Source organism: Pezoporus wallicus, unplaced genomic scaffold (genome assembly GCF_028554395.1).
Source record: "Pezoporus wallicus isolate ANWC-B61680 ecotype Strahan unplaced genomic scaffold, APGP_CSIRO_Pwel_v1 contig_8047, whole genome shotgun sequence".
Classification (NCBI taxonomy): domain Eukaryota; kingdom Metazoa; phylum Chordata; class Aves; order Psittaciformes; family Psittacidae; genus Pezoporus; species Pezoporus wallicus.
Window position 1 is genome coordinate 2,719,317 of NW_026639548.1, and position 19,203 is coordinate 2,738,519.

General features: G+C 49.0%; 1 protein-coding gene across 1 annotated transcript in view; it reads right to left on the reverse strand.

Moving 5' to 3' along the window:
- Positions 1-19,203, reverse strand: part of MMP17 (matrix metallopeptidase 17) — a 61,477-nt gene that overhangs the window by 16,348 nt on the left and 25,926 nt on the right. Inside the window, exons 2-3 of the mRNA XM_057414930.1 lie at positions 6,308-6,435; positions 4,374-4,505 (exon numbers count right to left, since the gene is read on the reverse strand). Of these exons, the coding sequence (XP_057270913.1) occupies positions 4,374-4,505; positions 6,308-6,435 (260 nt within the window). The remainder of the gene's footprint in view (positions 1-4,373; positions 4,506-6,307; positions 6,436-19,203) is intronic.

Consider the following 19,203-nt stretch of genomic DNA (forward strand, 5'->3'; position numbering starts at 1 on the left):
ACCTGGTTTCCAAATATTCTTTAACTGTGCATCTTCATCTTCCACAGCACTCATCTGGATTTAAGTAAACCCTTCACTGCTTTAATCTCTACTGAACAAGGCAATTTACATACAAAACACAGCATGTTTAGTCCAGGAACTGTGACCTGTCTCCAAGATCTTGGTGCCTAGGGCGTGGACTCAGATTCAGAAACATTATGAGCTCCTTTTTCCTCTCCTTTCTTTTCCTTTCCTTTACCTCTCTTTCCAGCTGTAGAATGAGGATAAGAAGTCTGATCCCCCTTGTAAAAGGATGGTGGATGAAAAGCCCTGTCTACAGAGATAAACATTATTAACATTCTTCCCAAGCCCTGACTCTAGAAATGTTAGATGAAGGCAGAAACAGCATCAATACTTATTTTGCTTCTTTTAAAAGGTCCTGCACCTCTGAGCTGTCCCACATTCTGTTAGCATGCTGCAGGTGTAAGTGAAAACCCCCCATCCTTTATTCATTACCACTGTTATTTGTCAAGAAAATCCCATCAGGGTTTTTCAGTTCAGCATCCGATTTGATTGCTGGAGCTCTGCTAATTGTTTTCAATGAGATTAGGAGAAGACTATTACACCGATAGGATGTTAGTCCCCGTTGTCTTACCCAGTTCCACTGAAGGAGGCACATTTCTAACATCATGCACATGCAGGTGGGACTAAATAAGCTTCTTCCTACCTTGATTATTATTATTATTTGCAGTAAATGGTGCTTAGGTACCCAGCAGAGAGCAGCACTTCTTGGATGTCAATCCCTCCTGAGACACCTCTTACAGAGCTCCAATCTCAGGCACAAGCCTGATGTGAGTAATTGAAGGGAAAGCTCTCTCCTCCAGATGGTCCCTGTGAACCCACCGGGAAGCTGATGAGGACTGGGCTGCTCAGCCCCCTCCATCCACCCCACCAACACTGCCCTGCGCTGCGGGGTCAGCCACATTCCTCAGCAAAGCCACACGCTGGGGCACCCTGAGGAGCATCTGTTCCCATCTCAGATGGAGCTGCACGAGGCAACGTCAGCCGCGCTGCTTGACACAGCTGAGAAGTACACGGATGTAAGTGACACAAATGGATGCCGAGAAGAGCATCTCTGCTCTGCCTTTAGAGCTCACCCAGGCAGCAGCACTGCCATGCAGACAAATGAAAGCTGACTTTCACCCAGCTGCTGCCAGCCCTTCACATCCCCCCTGAGTCCCCTCCTTTGCTTGTCCCATCCCAAAGAGCATTTGGGTCCAAGCTGTTTAATAAGCAGAGGCCAGAGAGGGCTGATCTGTCCCTGTTCGCTATTGAGGGGCACCCACAGCAATGCTTATTTTGATTTCATGGTTCCTTTTTGGGTTTTGTCCTCCCAAAGAGAGAAGTGGAAGAGTGTTAGTATGAGGTTAGATGTATGAGAAATCAATTGTGGTTAATGAAGGTGCTCCTTCACTTTCTGCAGCCCTGAAACCACAGACATAAAATAAATGGTAATAACTACCAAACACAGCAGGATTGCCTGATAAACCCAGATTGATCTGGGCTGGGGAGAGAAGGGGGGACAGTTGAAACGGTGGCTGCTCGCTGCCTTGCTAAATGTGCTTCTCCATCTGCCCAGAGCCATCCATGGGGTGGCAACCCTGTCCTTGTGCTACCCCAGTGCCACAAGAGGAAAGCAGAGGGGATCTTTGCACCCTCCATCACCCCTATCCCAGCACTTTGCATGATACCAAATATTTTGGGGCGACAATCCTTCTCCTGTCCTTTACATGTATATAGTGCTAGGCAGCTCCCTGCATCCCAGGAATGGGCACCGATACAGAGCTAATCCATCCTGCAGAGAAGAGGTGGGTGAAATCAGACTTCACAACCAGTTTCTCAGTTTGTGAGAAGAGAGGCTGCTCCAGGGGTGCTGCTGGAGCATGGTACAGCGGTTATCCTGGCTGCACACCTTTACCCAGTAGTACCTGCCACCCCTCCACACCTCAGTAAAGCCACATCTTGGCTCAGGCAGTGGCACACCTCCAGTGCAGGTGGGCTCAGGATGCTCACAGCCATGGTGGGCAGTGACTGACAGACACCACTGCCCCCCTGCCACCTGTGTTTGCTCCAGCTCTGGCACCCCGTGCTCTGAGCATCGCAGTTCCAAAGCCTGCAGCTTTGATGAAGTATCACCAGGGACTTGTCCTTACCTAAAGGTGGATGAAAGTCAGCTCTGTTGGGCACCAGGCTGAGATTTCAGCAAGAAAGGAAATGGGAAATGCAGAAAGCTTCAGCGCTTCCCCTGCCCCAGGGAGTTTGAGCCGCGCAGAGAGGGGGCATGGCCCTGACGCTGCATTCCCCATGGCTGCAAGGAGATGGTGAGCGCCTGGGAAGAGATGCCGGCTGTGAACTCCCCTCCTGTGGGGCACAACCAGAGGCAGTAAAGGAAAACGAGCAAAAGGAAAACCAGGCTGCAAACGCGAGGAGGAACTCGCTGCGCGCAGCTCCGGGCACTGATGCCAGCAGAGGGCATCCGCAGCACGCTCCTCCCGCATCCCAACCCTATCCCCCTGCTCCCTCGTCAGCCTACCAAGGACCGGAGTACCTACATACAACGCAGAAAACACAATAATAAAATCCCGTGAAAAGAAGATTTATATGCTGTAATATCCTGGAAACTTCCCGTGGAGATGAGGCACAGGAGACCGCCTGTGTCTGACGCTGTACCAGGATGCTGTACTGCGCGCTGTGCAGGATGCAGCCTGTACTGTTTTGCTCCCTGAATGATCCAGCCCCACAGGCTGGCTGTACTCAAGGGGAAGAAGAAGAAACCTGAGCAACCTATATGCCTCTATTGCTAAACACTGCCTCCTCCATCAGTGCAGATGCCTGTCCTGAGACCATCCTTCTGTACAGCTCAGCTTTGCTTACATGTTTATTCCAGCCTTGCAATTGTTCAGGTTTTTCTTTAATTTTTAAATGCATGGTTTGTTTTTTTTTTCTTAAAACGTTTCACCAATGTGTAAAAGGTAAAACAATGTCTCTATTGGTGGGGTTTCACAGCGCTTTCAAAAAAGCTATTTTAACCTCAAGTGTTGGGTGTAAATAAATACTGTGTTGGAGTTTCTATAATGATACAGCTTTCTGTTGGCTTATACAACCTCCGGTTATAAAATACAGCCCTTTGTTGAACAAAAGCCAAGATCTTGGAAAAAACTGAAGAATAAAAAGCAGAAACGAGTTTGTCAGGAGATGGGTTTTTTTTATGTCACGTATAAAACTGTCTCAGACCTACCCCCCTTTTTATGGCCCTCTTTGCTGCAGCAAACATGTTGTCCACCAGGACAGTCTGTCCCCATTTCCCTTCCATGCTTTGCTCCAGCCTGGGATTGAGGATGCTGTGCCAGGATTTGTCTCACCCAAAGGGATTTTCTCCTCTGGAATACGAAGTTTATTCCTCTTACCCATCAAGATGGGGCTGCTCAAGAGGGGAACAGCATTTCAAGAAGCTGAAGCCAAAGTTGTTTCTTACTGAAGCTGAATTAAGTTTGTCTTTTAGGAAAATAAGGTCTCAGAGGGAAGTGCTGGAACATGGACCAAATCCCTGGTAAGGCCACAGTTCAACATGTGTCGACAGCCACAGCCAAGATGAGATTTGTTACTGCAGTGGGAGGTAGACTCGCCTTAGGGACCATGTCAGGATCACAGAAGCTTATTATTAAAAAGGAGATCTCTCCATAGCATCCACATGTGTTTCCAGGATAGTAGGAACACCTTATGGTGGGATAATCTTTCTTGGAGGAACAATCCCTGCAGCACGCGGGCTTAGAGGGAGGAAAAATGAGTCCCAAAAAGCACAGGTCTTGGTGGGACAGGGATCAGCTTGTTTGACAACCCTGACCTGCAGTGTCTCTGGAAGCTGGACCAGAACTTCTGCATGGCACAGGTTCAGAGCGACCCGTATGCACTGCTCCCTGATGTCAAGGCGAATATACTCAGCCATGGAAAGGACTAGGAGAAAGAAAGTGACTCTATTACCCAGCAAATGCTGCTCCATCTGTGCAGAGCCGAGTCTGTGGCAGCTGCTTGAGAAACTGTAAAGTCCCAATGAGCTCAAGAGAAACGATGCTCTAACCATTGCAGTGCAGCAAAAGGCTTCTAGCTAACCCACGAGCCAAAGATGCACTATTCCCAGCCAGCAGCCAAGTGGGTCTGAGTCATCCCAAGGCTGGTTTCAGCAGGAAAAGAGTTCAACTAAATAGTCCATGGGGTCCTGGGAGCACATGTTTTAACACGTCCCTTGAAACTCATCACAAAGCCATGTTTAGCACAGGTCTGTGAGGAATCAGCCCTTTGCTGCAAGATTTCAGTGGGGGAAGCTGAATTCCTACCTCCAAGACAAGTTCCTTTTGCTCCACTTGGTGACAGCCTGCACGAATCGCTTCCTCCTGGTTTCAGTGGTGGTGAGGTCAGGCAGAGAGCAGCGAGGGGTCTTCATCAGCTCCAGTGTGGCTTCGTCTAGGGTGAGGAAAACCCCATAAACTCAAAGGAATGGTGTGTTATGAAGTCCTATAGGGAGACGGGAAGTGAAGTGCTAAGGATGCAGCAGCAGAACAAAAGGCAATGCCCGAGTGCCTGGTGGGGCACAACACTGGCTCCAGCATCACTTGTGGTGACACCGTGGGGCACTGAGCCCCCTCTGTGCACCCACCACCAGCAGCAATTCCTGCTGAAAGCCTGTTTCTTCATGCACCCCACCACCTGGGGCTGCCAGGAGGTGACACCCATGGCTGGGGGTTCAGCACTCGCTCTACCATTACTGTCAATGGACAGTTAGTGATTTCAGGAGAAAACACAACAAGTTCTCTCTTGTTTGATAGATCTCAGAAACTCGTGTGGAAACCACCTATGGCCAGATTGGATTATAGTTAAGAAAGTACTTTTTAAATTACTCTGTTTTGTCCTCTCTTGCTGAAGTCCTCTGGCAAAGCAGAGGCACATTCACCTGTAGATAACCTGTCTCTATTCAGCTAGGAGCTCATATTCCTTCTTGTTTATTTCTATAACTCAATGAAAACTTAAAGCTCCTGTTCTCAACTGCTGAAACAGACGAGTTGTTGCATTCACCCATTCTCTGCACTGGCTTTACCTCTTTAGCACTGTTTTCAGACACAAACCACATCCATGACCTGCCCAGGGCAGCCCTCAGGCCTGTTCCAAACACCCCTTCCAAAACTGAAAACGCAAATGCATCTGTAAAGCCGTCCTTGCTCCTGGGCCTGCTGCAGCTTGTGATAAGGTGGAAGAGAAATAACTTCACATGCTCAGTTCAGAGCAGAGCGAAAGCGCCATTGATGGGATGCAGACAGTGTCTGTGAAGTGGCAGCTGTGCTGGGGGACCAGTGGAGGGCTGGTGGGGTGCTGGGATGGATGGACAGCCCCTCTAATAGGAACTTCCCCTTAATCCTGTTCCAAGCAGCGGAAGCAAGCTGGCCCCCAGCAAGGGGTCACAGCCGTGTGTCAGGGAAGAGAGGAGAGCAAACAGGCACCCTTCTGACAGCCAGGATAATGCTGGCTTTCTCCTCCCCTCAATGAGGACATTGATAGGAGTGACCTCAGCCAGCTGGGGAACTTGTGTTGCTTGATCCTGGCCTTGGACTGCTCCCTCCCAGCCACCACATCAGGCAGAAGCACTCATTGCCTTGTCCCTGCTGGCTGGTGGAGCGGGTAATGGGCTCTTATCTGGCCACAGGAGATGGGGGGGGGGGGGTGCCCAGGGAGCCAAGGAGACCCCTGCCAGCTCTGCAGGCACTTCATGGCTCTGCATATCATGGTCAGGAGTGAGCAGTGCTGGGGTGATGCAACAGCACCTCCCTCCCTCCCCTGCGCTGTGCCCCAGCAGCAAAGAAACCAGAATATCTATATATACAAACTGGGAGGCTTAATCAGGATTTTTGTTGAATTCAATTTGATGCTGCAGTGAAGGCTTTGAACAGGACACCCTATCAGCCTTAGTTTCTCTGTCTTTGTTATCTTTCAACACACCAAGAGCTATTTTAAGCACAACGGGATCCCCAGGGTATGTGGGTCTGGTGAGATAATTGCTTGCCTCAGGTTCTTGAAAGCACAAGGCAACAAAGCACCTGAGCCATGTAATTACTCTTACAGCTGCAAACTGGGCCGTATGTTACACCCGCCTGAGCTTCTCCTGGAGATGATGCTACTCCACAACTCAGTGCCATGTCTCCTTGTCCAGACCTGCAAGGAGCTGTCCCTGCATCCCTCTGCATCAAAGAAAGGAAGGACCATGAGCAACTGACCTAAGACCCCTGTCGCCTCGAGCCCCCCAAACCTCTGCATGGCAGTGATGGCCTTGGTGAGCTCCTCCTGCGTCTGCAGTCGTCCTGTGACCGGATCTGGAGGGGGCAGATACCCAAATTTCATCAGCCAGTCCTGTGAAACAAAGAGAATGGGGGTGAGGAAAGGAAGGGAAGGGGGTACAGACACAGGGAAAGATGCTCCTGTCTGTTCTCATTGGAAGTGCTTTTCCCATTTATGTGTTTATACCCAGCTTCCCCATGGAACTGCATGGTCTCTGCTAATGAATGGGCAGATCCGTTCGCATCAATACTGAGATCTGGCGACCCTCATGCGTTCCAAGGGTGACATCCAATTCCCCCACACAGCTGCAGACCACCTCTGATGGCAGCGCAGCCCCAACCCTCGGGTCACACAGGAGCCTTTGATTCTCCTGTGCACACGGGCAGCTCCGACTGCAGACCGGTTGCAGCGAGGCAAGGAGAACTGCCCATGACAGGGGCCAGGTGATGCCACCTCCCTCGGGATCCCACTTCAAGTCCTAGCCCACAGAGGGTCCTGGGGTTGGTGCCCTGCTCTGATGGAGGAACCCCTCTGACCACGTGTGCTGGGCTTTGAGCTTTCTGCTGTACCCGACAGGCACCACAGTAAGGTCCCATAGGGGGTGAGAGGAGGGGTCCCTGTCAGCACAGGGAACACCTCCATGACCAAGCCATGACCCTCTGCAAGTCCCCTCATGTCCCCAGGCCGGAATGAGGGCTGTGCCTGCTCTACAGGTCCTTTCAGCCAATGTGCTGCAATGCTTTCATCCTGCTGTGGCATTGATGGAACTGCTGTGACCTCCGGCTGCTTTCTATCCACACATGGCTGGGGTGGATGAGCTCTGGGGGTGCAGTGCATTAAGGATTCAAAGAGCTTGGCAGCAAAGGCTCCCTTCACCCAGTGGAGACAAGCTGGGACACAGGGTTAAGGACATCCCTGCAGTCCAAGACCCCTCCGTGCACCCTAATGACTTGATGCTGGCAGCGGGACTTGATGATGTTAAGGGTCTTTTCCAACCTAGAACGATTCTATGAGCGTGGCTTGTTCTACCTTGACCTTCACAACACTGGGGTTTTGATTGGGAACAAACCCAATCACCAAGTCTCCAACCCCTATCTGAGCCACGCAGCCATCCAAGACCCGAGGCAGATGACCTCAGCATTGACACAGAATTGAGCCCAGCCCTCTAGAGAAAAACACCATGGAGACACAACACACCAAGCTGCTTCCTTGGAGGCCACCATGTGCGGTGGGACCTTGGCTTGGTCCCTTCCCACCAGCTCCCTGGCAACGAGCGCTGCAGCTGCAAAGTCTCAGCTTCCAGGAACCTAAACACAGCCCCGACAAGAGCCAGTGGTTTCCCATGGGTGCCATTACCCTTCCACCACGGCAGGAAGGGATATGGGGGCAAGGAGCATGAGAAAACCCTGCAACAGCCTTCCGCTCAAATCTGGTCAATGCTGAAAGTCATTCCTGGTGATGGATGGCCCTCAGCTTAAAATTGATGAAGAAAATGCCAAAGATCTCCTTCTTACACCCACTTTTTAAATGTCTGGCAAATCATATTCCTAAATCCTTTCTCACCTTCCTTCTCACTCCTCTCCCCTACCTCAGCGGAAGGATCAGCAAAGAATAATAACACCGCATGCAGGGAAAGCCACGAACACCTGCCCTCTGTTTTGTCTATCTGTATCAAGGAAGCATTGATCTCCTGAGCCTCTTGAAGAGTGATAATGATCTGGACTTGCACCGTGGTCAATACACCGCAAATATGTTGTAGTCAGATTAGTGCCACAAGTCAGTACCTGTGTCTCACGGCTTGGTGTTCCCTGAATGCCACAGCATCCCCAGCGCCAATCTGGCAAGCCAAATGGAATAATTTCACACTTACAGAGCTTTATGGCAGATCTCCCCACGCTTGGTGTGGTTCCCCACTGGGGAGGCGTGTTCTGTGCCAGGCTTCTCACCAGCAATTCACTTTGCTCCTCACCCTCCTTCATAGCTGCCTTATTCTAGTGGACGGTGTGCTATTGCAGGCAGAAAATGCAGCTTATCAGTGAGCCTATTTCTCATTGCCTAATGCAACAACATCAACCACCAACTTGCTAGGAGCACGTTAGTATGGTTGCAACCTTCTCTCATCGTAAGGCTGAAGGACAGGCCAAACGCTCCTTCCCCTTCTCCGCACTCCTGTTTGTCTCTTTTCATAGCAAAAACATTTGTGACAGGAATTAGAGGTACAATTCACCCCTGACTGTCTGTGAGAAATCAGCTGTGGCACGGAGCTCGGCAGCTGGCCCGTTGGCTGCTGGGGATGGTGGAGTTTAATTTGGTTTCTTCCCTGGCCATGGAGACAGTGTCATTTATCCCCTAACAACAACAGGGATGCTGCTGTGCTGGAGATGGACGCAGCTTTGCCCAGGCTCTCCTGGAGAAGGAGGTGGCAGCAAAAGGCTGAGGAAAGTAAAGGCACGGTGAGGTCCAGCAAAGTCCTCGTCATCTCTCGTTCTTAACCAAAAGTGACAGAAGAAGGACAAAACACAAGTGGGCAATCCAGAGCTAGATGGGACAAAAAGCCAGGTAGCACTAATCCTTCGCCTGATCTCCCTTGCAAGCCCTGATTTTCCTGCATGTGATTTTTCATCTGGACCATCGTTTGTCATGCCTTACTCAGGTTCTCCATAGTTTTATAGACCTCTGTGATATCACTCTCATTCATCTCTTTTCCCATGTACAGGTTCTGGATGCTTTCCTCTGTTCTTGTAAGCAAAGCTGATCCATAATATTGAACTTTCACATTCCACCTTTGCTGTGGCAGAAAATTTCATTAGGGAAAATGCAGCTGGACTTGGAGATGAGGAAAAGCAGCAGGAACTGTCTGGCTGCTAATCTGTGTGCCCTGCGAAAGCTCTTCAGATATTTTCTTGCCCTTCATTAGGACAAAAGCTAAACCTATAAACTTCCAGAAATGGAAAATAGGAAAACATTTTCCACTGAGATAACTTCAACTCATTCCCTTCTTATTGCCACTTCTTTTTTTTTAATTAAAAAAAAAAAAAGCTTTTTTTTTTGCCAACTCTCATAAGCTTAAAATGTTTAAATGAAATAGTGATTGGAGCCGAATGCTAAAATTCTTTGAACATATTTCTTGCCTGAGTTGGCACGATAAAAAGTTTTCCTTAAAAATACGCTGTGCTAAATGAATTGACCTAATCCCAGGAGGAGAGGCAGCTTCAGCAGCTCCCTATTTTAAAAGGAAAAAAATTGCTTCATCACAAAATTCAGATTGAGCCAATGACCTGATCATCTTCCAGCTCCAAGATGAGCTGGGAAAGAGCAAGGCTGCATTACATGACTCATGCTATGGGCCAGGGTATGTACCTCGGTCTGGGGCTCAGGGGATCACAGCCCAGTTTTTGTGGGAATCACCTCATTGTGCCTCTGGCCCCCAGTTTCTCATCTATAAAATACTTGTAATGGTATTTCTTGGTCTCCCATCTACTTGTCCTGCTCACTCTGAACTCTTTAGAGCAGCCTACCCCCTGCTTTGCTTAACCCCAACTGTGGGGGGCTCCTAGACTGGACCCAGCCAATGTGTTTCACTGCCATCACCAAAAGTGGACCCACGCAATGGACTTCTCTAGTGCTGGGAGTTAGGAAAGATAGGCTTGGGGAAAGTTTCAGGGACTGAGCAAAGCCCATGAGGAATCCTCTGATCCAGCTCCACTACTGAGCAACACAGAATGAAAGGTTTCCCACTGTGCTCAGGGTGAGGACAAAAACAAGAAAGAAAGAAGGAAGAACTGCACCGCCTGGCAAAAGCATCCAAAGACACCCATCCATCTGCACCTCCCCTCCTCTGCACCACATAAACACAGCTGCCAGCAAGAGCCCTCACACTGCTGAGTGCTCCCATCCCACTGCGGGTGGTACCCAATAGAGGAGGTCTTAAAGCAACTGCTTCAAAGCAGTTTTTCTTTGATAAGGGACTATGTTAACAGTGATGCAGCAGCATCGCTCCTCCACAGAGCCCCTCTGTGCATGTGTCTGGAGACAGATTGCTCACTTGGTTGACTAAAAATAAGCTGTATTGTTGTTTTTCTTGTCTGTGTTCCCATACTGTTGTGGCACAGTGTAATGGAGGAAAGCCTACTTGCCTTAAAAAATGGTTCACAGAATCCAAACTGCAGAATTTCTTTCACTTTTTTCTCTTTCGGAGAAGGCACAACGTGAGGAAAAATAGCAATGAAGTCCTCTCATCTGCAAACAAACCCTGCCTCAATGCTGGACTTATTTAAACTCCTTAACCCACTTGTATGGAATACCAGGAGGCAACACTGCTGTGGCAGCAGCCAGGGACTGGGGCTTTCCAGAGCAAAGTGATGGCCCAGAGCAAAATGCTGGCTGCAGCAGCAGTGAAGCCTCTGGTATCACTTATGCAGGGCCAATTTTCAGAGTAAAATGGCAATTTTATTTCTTTCATCAACCCGCTTCCTTTGTATCAATACCCTTTTGTCCTAGAACCTACTTATCTGCATCACTTTAAAATAGATCTAGGTATTGTCCCTCTTTTAGGGAGAGATTTATGAGCTCTGCAGGTTTGCTTTTACAAATATTAATATTATATAAGCTGATGGGCTTATTCAAGTGCTACAGGCGAGAAACAGGCTCAGTCAGCAAGTTTTCTTCCTGAGGATTTCTTTTTAAGAGTCGTAGGCTGGTGTTTACAGGAAGACAAACTAGTTCAGGATAACAAGGAGAGGATAAACAGGATAAACGGCAAAACAGAAAGCAGGATAAGCAGAAAAACTCCACCCAAGCCAGTTCCATGCTTCTGCCTCCTCTTGCATTATTATAATGACCATGCTTTTAAAGTTTAGCCCCTAAAACCAGGGTCTTTTTTTTTTTAACCCTCAATGTTGCATAAACATACAGAGGGAAAATACAGCCTTAATCCTGCAGTTTGTAGCACTCCCTTTGCTCAGAGGTGTAGATAGCTATTCCCAGTTTACTCAGCACATTGCCAAGCGGAGAGAAAAGCAGAGCATTACTCCCAGTCACTGGGTCCTCTGCAGATCCCTATTCTGGACCCTGAGCTTTGCACCAGCATCCCAGACTCACAGACTGGCTCCATTCCCATCCCACCAATGCTGTGTTTGAATTCCTGTCCTTGTTGACAGGGGTGCAAGCAGCACCCACAACACCCTGCCTAAGCACTGCTGGTGGTGACACCCATGGGCACCTGTCCCTGCTCCATGCCACGGCTACTGGTGCTGCTCCAGACACCTCTTTGCAACAAGGAGCTGCATTTGCAGTGATCTGCAACAGTTCTCCAGAGACTCTTTGGGTGTGCATGGAGAGGATGCCGGTATATCCAAATTTCCACATTTTCAGGGCAGTTCCAAGCTTGCGCAGAAGAATTTTTTTACTCAAAAGATCCATTTCATTAACAGCCCCTGAAAAGCTTTACCAAACCGCACCTTTGCTCATTAATCAAGCTGCAAGTTGCTTTTATGCATATGAAAAGGGTCCTGTCATGGCTGAGAAGCTAAACCCAAACCTGACCTGCCCTGCCCTTGGCTTTCCAGCAGTGCAGCTCCAGTGATGTCCCTTCCCACTGTGCCCAATGTTCCTGGCTGCAGCAGGAGCACAAACCACTCCAGCACCCTGCTGTCCACCCCAGATAACCACAGAGAAACAGGCTTTGTTTTTGTAAGGTCACCCACCAGGGAAAGACCTTTGCAAGCTCCCTTTCCTGCTGGAAGTCCCTTTATACCCTGGGTGCAGCCGTGCTTTGCACACGCTGGGGAAGAGAATCCAAGCAAATTATTCAACAAAATTAATGACCCAGATTGCTAAAATAAAGCCACAACTCAAACATCCGGAACTAATTTCCAAATTACACTTCACTTTATCTCGGCAGCTACCCTTAAGAACAGGCTGGAAGCTTACAAAATAAATATGAAAAGAGAAGGCACCACCCCCAGCAGCTCGATGAAAGGGAAATTGCTTTTGGCTCTTTGACTTTTACTCCCAAGTTTTCAAAGGTTTACAGTAGTAACATTTTTACACTCATTTTCCCTGAGATCAAACGACCTCAGGAACAACGCCCGTTAATTACAGAACACATATGGAGCTGCGCTGCGATGCTCCGAGGGCAATGGAAAGGCCTTTGGGCCATGCAAAGCCAATAATCCCCTTCCGAAGGTTGCCACGCACCTCTCTAATGAGCTATTGCTTGCACGGAATCAGCTGATTAATTCATTAGCAGAACAAACTGCAGTCTGGATTACAACCAGGGTTTTGGTGGATGCCACCGCTGAACTGCAGGACTGGTTTCATTAGCCCGCGCCGGAGGAGTCGCTTGAATCCAAACAGCCATTTAATTCCAGTGAATGCTGTGCACAGAATCCAGGGTAAAAGTTAATGCAGCTGCTAATGATTCCCTCTCCCTCCTCCTTGCTTTAGATGTTCAATTAGGTTAACAACAGCGGCGTTACAAAAGGCCACAACCTACAAGTCCTGAAGGTAACAGGTCCCCTGGCAAGGGATAGATCAAACCACTCAGTGACATTGGACATGGGACATCTGGATCATTAAGGATCCAGTAGAGAGGGAGCACCTCTGCTCCAGCATGGCTCTCTTTCCAGCCAGCAACTGGATGTCAATTTGGTTGCCTGCAGGTCTTGTCGGACACGACCAGGTCTTTCCTCTAGCCTTGAACACTTGTTTGTAGTGCTCTGCTCACATCACCGCTCTCCTGGGTGCTGGGGGATGACGTCCTCCACCAGGCAAAGTGATTTGGAAGCAAACTTCAAGCCCTCTGTGGTAGATGTTACACAAGGTCTAAGCATCAATTTGGTTGGAAGGGTACCAAGAGCTTCCCCAGAAACACAGCGTTAATCAAGAAATGTTGTAGAATCAGAAAGGAATTCTCTGCAGACCACAGAAACAGCCTTTTCAACCTCTTTGAACTGAAGATCAAAGAACCAATTCCCACCCATAGAAGGCAGGCAGAACAGCGTAGCGCAGAACAATGTTTGCTATAGCTGGTTTAGGTTTCTTTCCAGGGTGAGAAAAAGTGACAAAACACATAAACAAGGTACAGTTTATCCTGCATTTTCAACATAAATGTGTGTTTTCCTTGGTGGAGATTTAATAGAAGAGGGCTTTAGGGAGGCCTTCAATCACTGGATGTTTCTCAGCACATCCTAAAAATTTCCACTCAAAGGCAATGAATGATGCAAACAAAATTGTGTGTAATTGAAACTCCACACGACCATCAAAAAGGAGTTTCAATGGGAATAGGTTTTCTTTTTAAATCAGCCCTAGTTTTGCATAATGCTGCCTGTTGTGGTGAAATATCCTTTGTCATCACTGACTTATTTAGGAAGGAAAAAGAAGAAAGTCCTGGTGTATAATAGTCTGTTGAACTGTAATGGGAAGTTAGGTAAATGATCAAATTAGCATTCTTTTATCTCGCTGCAAAAATAGCTCTAACCCATGTAACCCATTGCTTAGCATGGTTTATGAAAATCAACCTTCTCCTTTGTATAGAGGCTCTCACCTGGCAGCACTGTGTCCTGGTGATGGATGCCACCAGCCAGACCCTGTGCTGAACAGCACCTTGGGTCTTTGGCTCTCCCTGCATATCCCCACTCGTGCCTACTATAAAGAAAAGTGCCATTGCTTGCACTAAAAATAAAGACATGATGAGTTTTCATCCTCTGGTTGGCCCAGAGGCTGGTAACATCACCATGGGGATTCTAAACCGCCCCAATACTCTATCCCATTGAGAAGCACAGTAAGTAATTACCACTGCAACATATGGCACATAAATACCAGCAGCAGAGTTTGGATGTGCTTTAAAATCTACTTTAGACCATCTGTGCTGCTGGTACCCGGGCTATGCCCAGCTTCATCTGCTTCATGGAGGGTGGTGGCTGTTGGATTAATCCAAAGGCTCACTCCAGTTCTGTTTACACAGGATAAACCAGAATACGGCCTTGACAGACGAATCCAGGTAGGACAGACAGCGGCTAAGCAGGTATAAGAAAGAGGTCAGCTCCAGCGTGAGAGATGGAGCAACTGGCATCCATGAGACCTGTCATCCACCACTCCTGAAGCAGCTGCAAATGATCATCTTCAGCCTTCACAGCTCACACAAAGCCCCAGGACAGGCGTTTCTCCTACACACCAGCTCCAGAAGCACCCAGAGCCAGGCAGCAAATCCCCCTGGCACTCACCTTCCCCATCAGCACCACTCCGAGCATGCCCGCAGGTACAACTGGATCAAATCTAATGTCAGATCAGGTGGCAGGGTTAAATTAAACGTTACCAGATCCAGTACTGACAGCATTTGTAAGCCCAGAGCTCTCCTCCCCGTGTACCCGGCTGCTGTCCACACGTAGCCAAAGAGATTTCCCTGCTCAACACAGTGCAATAGATCACAGCGAGAGCTTGCCTCATCCCTGAAATCACATCCTCTCTGTGAGGAAAAATCAAAGCTAAAACTGTGTGAATTCAGGGATTTCTGGGCACAGGACATGGGAATGTCCGTGGATTCTTGGATGGTTTTGCACAAGGGTTCATTGGTGTCCAGTGCTGTCGGGGGCTGCTATGAGCAGAGCCAGCTGGACAGTGCTCCTCAGGAAACATCTGCTGGAGATGGATGGAGGGAACAGACTGTGCCTTGACCCTCCTCTCCCAGCACTGCTCCACCTCTCTTCATCCATACAGCAGGAGTGCAGGCAGGGAGGGGAGCTGCTGTGCCCCTTGCACAAGGGGAATCCCACATCAGGAGGCTCCCCAAGGCCTCTCCACCATGGGAGCTGAGTCTCCTGGCTCCACACGCAGAGGGGAGGCTCTGCAAGATGAGCTCTCCAGAGATTTGGTTCATCCCAGCACACAGCTGTTTGGACATTTCTTTGAGGCTCTGAAGTATCCAACGTGGGGCTGTTGACATCACCCAAGGATACGATGCAGAGAACTTCCAAACACTCCCGTCTTCCAGCTGGATCAGGACCAAGATGAGCAAGAAAATGATGAATTCTCTCAAAAGAAGTCCAAATTGCTCTTTACCAAAGTGAGATTAGGCAGCAAGGCTCTCCTAGGGGGTGACTTTAGAGGTGCTGGTTTTGCTTAATGAGCCTGTCCACCTCATTGGACCCAAACAGCACGTTTGCTCATGTCCATAGTGGAAGTCAATGACACGTTGAGAACACAATGGCGTTACATCTATATTCTCTCCCGGTCTCGTGGAGATGAGCTCCTACTCTTTTGGTTTCAGTCATTAAACAAACCACGGCTGATAGATAACTGAACAGACTGCTATACATCAAAACAAATCTCTTGCTAACTCCTATTATTGGATCTTTTATTAGGTCAGTGTCTTCTCCAGGATGGACTCCAGACTTGCAGCACGACTCCTAACACCACAGTTTGCCTTGGCCAGCCCATGTCCTCACTCACAACTCCCAGCCTCCACCCCTGGCAGCAGAGTTGAAGCTTCAGCAGGGCTTAACTGTTTGCCTGTTTACAGCAGCCAACAACATTTTGCCTTAATAAATCAGCTCAGCTGCACATCTCCCCTCCGCTCATTAGCTCAGAGATCACTGGCTTCCTTCCTTCCCCTTGTAGCACCATGCTTCCCTCCAGCTAGGTAGGGCTGGTTTTCAACATAACCTCAGGACACAGTCTGCCTGTTTAAATATGCTCACAGTGTGGCTCAACATGCCTTTCAGGAGATTGCAGAAATTCTCCAGTCCTCAGTGAACTGGGAATTCAAATGCTGTTATCACCATGCTCTCTGCTAGGACTGGTCCAAGGGCTGCAAACAACAGCCGCAGTCGCTGTGTTTACTTCAGCAGCTTTTCAATCAGGTCTTAGCTGCACCTTCCCATTTAGTTTTTAGCAATGAAAGTATTGTGATGTTAAGAAGCCCATAAATCAGAAGCTGTCCCGGGGTGTGAAATAGAGCATCCATTTGGGAGAAAATTAAGCCCCACTTATTGTCTCCTGTCCCTGGATCTATGTGACTGCAGGAACAACATATTTGCTACCTGTTTGGCTTTTCTGCTTCCCCCAGTCTCTTTAAAACAGAGGTATTACAATGAGCTTTTCTTGTTGACAGGCGCTTTCTATTAGCTGTACAAGTGTCTTGAACAATTATTGATGCTGTGGGCAACTGTCAAACAGCAAAAAAAGAAGCCTTCTGTTTGCAAGCCAGGCTATTAAACCAAAGGAAGCAATAATATCACAATTGTCTGGGGACCAGCCCTCAGGTGCAAACACTGGGAACTCTGCAGAAGTACTTCAGGAGCACTCCACAGGCTGTACAAGCTGCAAGGAGTTACACACTGAACCGCAGCAGATTACAATAAAAAGAAGCCTGCACCACCACAAAGTGTTGGGCAATTTGCAAAGCATGACAAAAACTCCTGAATTATTCAAACAAGCTAACTGGAATGAATAATTAACCTGCTCTGACTAGTCCAGGGCTTTTTCCTGTGGCTACCAGGATGACTCTACTTTCAGTGAGAGCTGGTGTTAATCACGACCTGGGACCAAAGCGGTTCTGCAGAAAACAACCAGAACAAAGCAGGAACCAGATGAAACCACAGATTGTGCTCCTCCCCAGCGGGATCCAAATTATACAGTATCCGAGTCTGGCAAACGAGCTGAACACAGAACTGGTTTTTACCAGCACTCCCCCTGCCCCAAATGCTTGTTTAAATAATAAGAAACCTGCACAGCTATACACACTGTGATCTCCTTAGGCATGCCAAGCCGTACAGAATTAATGCAGTATCACTTGTGTATGTACCAAATCACCACGACTGAGCAAACAGCAATAACTAGCTCCCACACAAGTGTGAGAGCCAAGGATGCGTGTCCCAAGCCCTCCTCCTGCCAAGGATCCATGCATCCCTCCAGCTGTGCACAGCTGGCATCTGCCCTGCAAACCACCCACTGCTCCTCCCCAGGAACACCAGGTCCACTGCTGGCACCCATGGCTCTGGCACATGGAAGAACAGGCTGAGAGCAGAGTCTTTGCAATGCTTTATCTGACAGAAACGTGGGTACAGGCTATGGTTTGTGCATGTGCTACCGATTTTGTTCGCCCTTGCTCACCCCCTGCCAGCTGCTTCCAGGCACACAGATTCATCCCGGTTAAGTGCACACTGATGGGATACTGGAGAAGTAGAGGTTTTCTGCTTCCTTGCTAGGAGAGAGGCTGCTGTTTGTAACACAGCTCTTCCGTCCCCTGCCAGGACTGCAGCTCCACAGGGGAGCTACTCAGTGCCCCCTCCGAGTGCACACGCTGCTGGTGATCAGCACACAACTGCTCTTGCTCACATGCATAACACAGGGAAAACTCCTGCACCCCTTTCATGTGTCCCTTTCACTCCATGGCTGATATGGGGAGCATTTTCTTAGCACAGGTCCTGTTTTACTAATGGGGAAACTGAGGCAGGGGCAGTAAAAGGAAACAAATGATGGGGCACTGGCAGTGGCACATAACTCTACTTTGCAGATGGTGCAAGGGGCTTTTGGCTGCTGTTCCCACACTACCCACCCCTGGGGTGTGGGAACCCCCAGATGAAGGACTGTTGTCTATGTCCTACTCAGGTAGTTCAGAAGGAAACAAGATCCAAACCCCACATCGCACTTGCAGCAATGAGAACTTCCATCTGCCCAGCACTCATCATAATGTGATGGAAACATCCTCAGAAGGTCCCACTGGCTTTGGAGTATTTCGCTGGCTTGGCCCATCAGATCCAAACCAAACCAAGCCTGAGTGTGCCTGGCTGAAATACTACCAACAAGTTGCCCATTTTGAAAATCTTCCATTTTGCCCAAATCTCCCAGTTTTCCAGACGCTGCTGTGCTTAGGGCAGCTCAGGACTGTTACCTCAGGGAGAGGGAAGCTGTGTGCAGCCAGCACAGCAATCTGGCAGGCTAAGCACAGGCATTTCAGGTGCTCAAGGTCATCTCCAGGCTCCTGTAAATGGGGTGGAAGCCAGGGGTCTTCAGAGAAGAACCAGGGAAAGGGGCTCCTCATTCTAACAGTGTCACCCAAAACCAAGGCCTGGTAGGGGGAACCAGGCTTGGTTCAGCGTCACTCATGGACAACTAAATACCTAATCAGGAGTCCTTGTTCCCAGCTCTGGACCAGGAGCAGCAAGAAGGTGCCTGCTGTGACTGATGGCACCAGCTGCAGCAGCCATTCAGCCAGCGGGGATGCTTTATGTAAGGGCTGCAGACAATAAATAGTATTTGGGTGGCTTTTAATGTTCCCTTGAAGAACATGGGTACAAAGTGTTGCTGTGACTCATGTCTTTTTGAAAGGAAAGGGGACCAGGCAGCCATGTGCTGAAGGATGGACTGTCCTGATGTATGTACCCCTACACTGCTTCAAATAACCCCTCCAAGAGACTGGTACCCAGCAGCACCAGCATCCCTGGGGCACCTACCAGTCACCCCAACCCCAGGTATCTGCTGGGTGGCTTGATGCCAAGTGCTCATGGCCACAGGGTCTCACTGCTGCCATTTTCTCACCAGCCTAAAGACCTCAAACCCCTGTTCATATGGGTTTGTATGAGTGGGGGGCAGCAGCACCCTGAAGCTGTTAGGCAGGAATAAGCCTTTTCCCAATATGATGGCCACCCGCGTGACCGCCACTGTGTGCAGCACCACGGTTCCAGCCCTGACCTTAATTACAGCAGCAGCAATTTGCTCACTGCGGCCCTGATCTCAGGAATGTGGGATGTGCAAATTAAAGCCAGTGCCTGCGATTTTACACATCAAAAGCCACTCCAGGTTTGTAATAAAGGAGCCCACTCTCCCCACCGCCCTCCA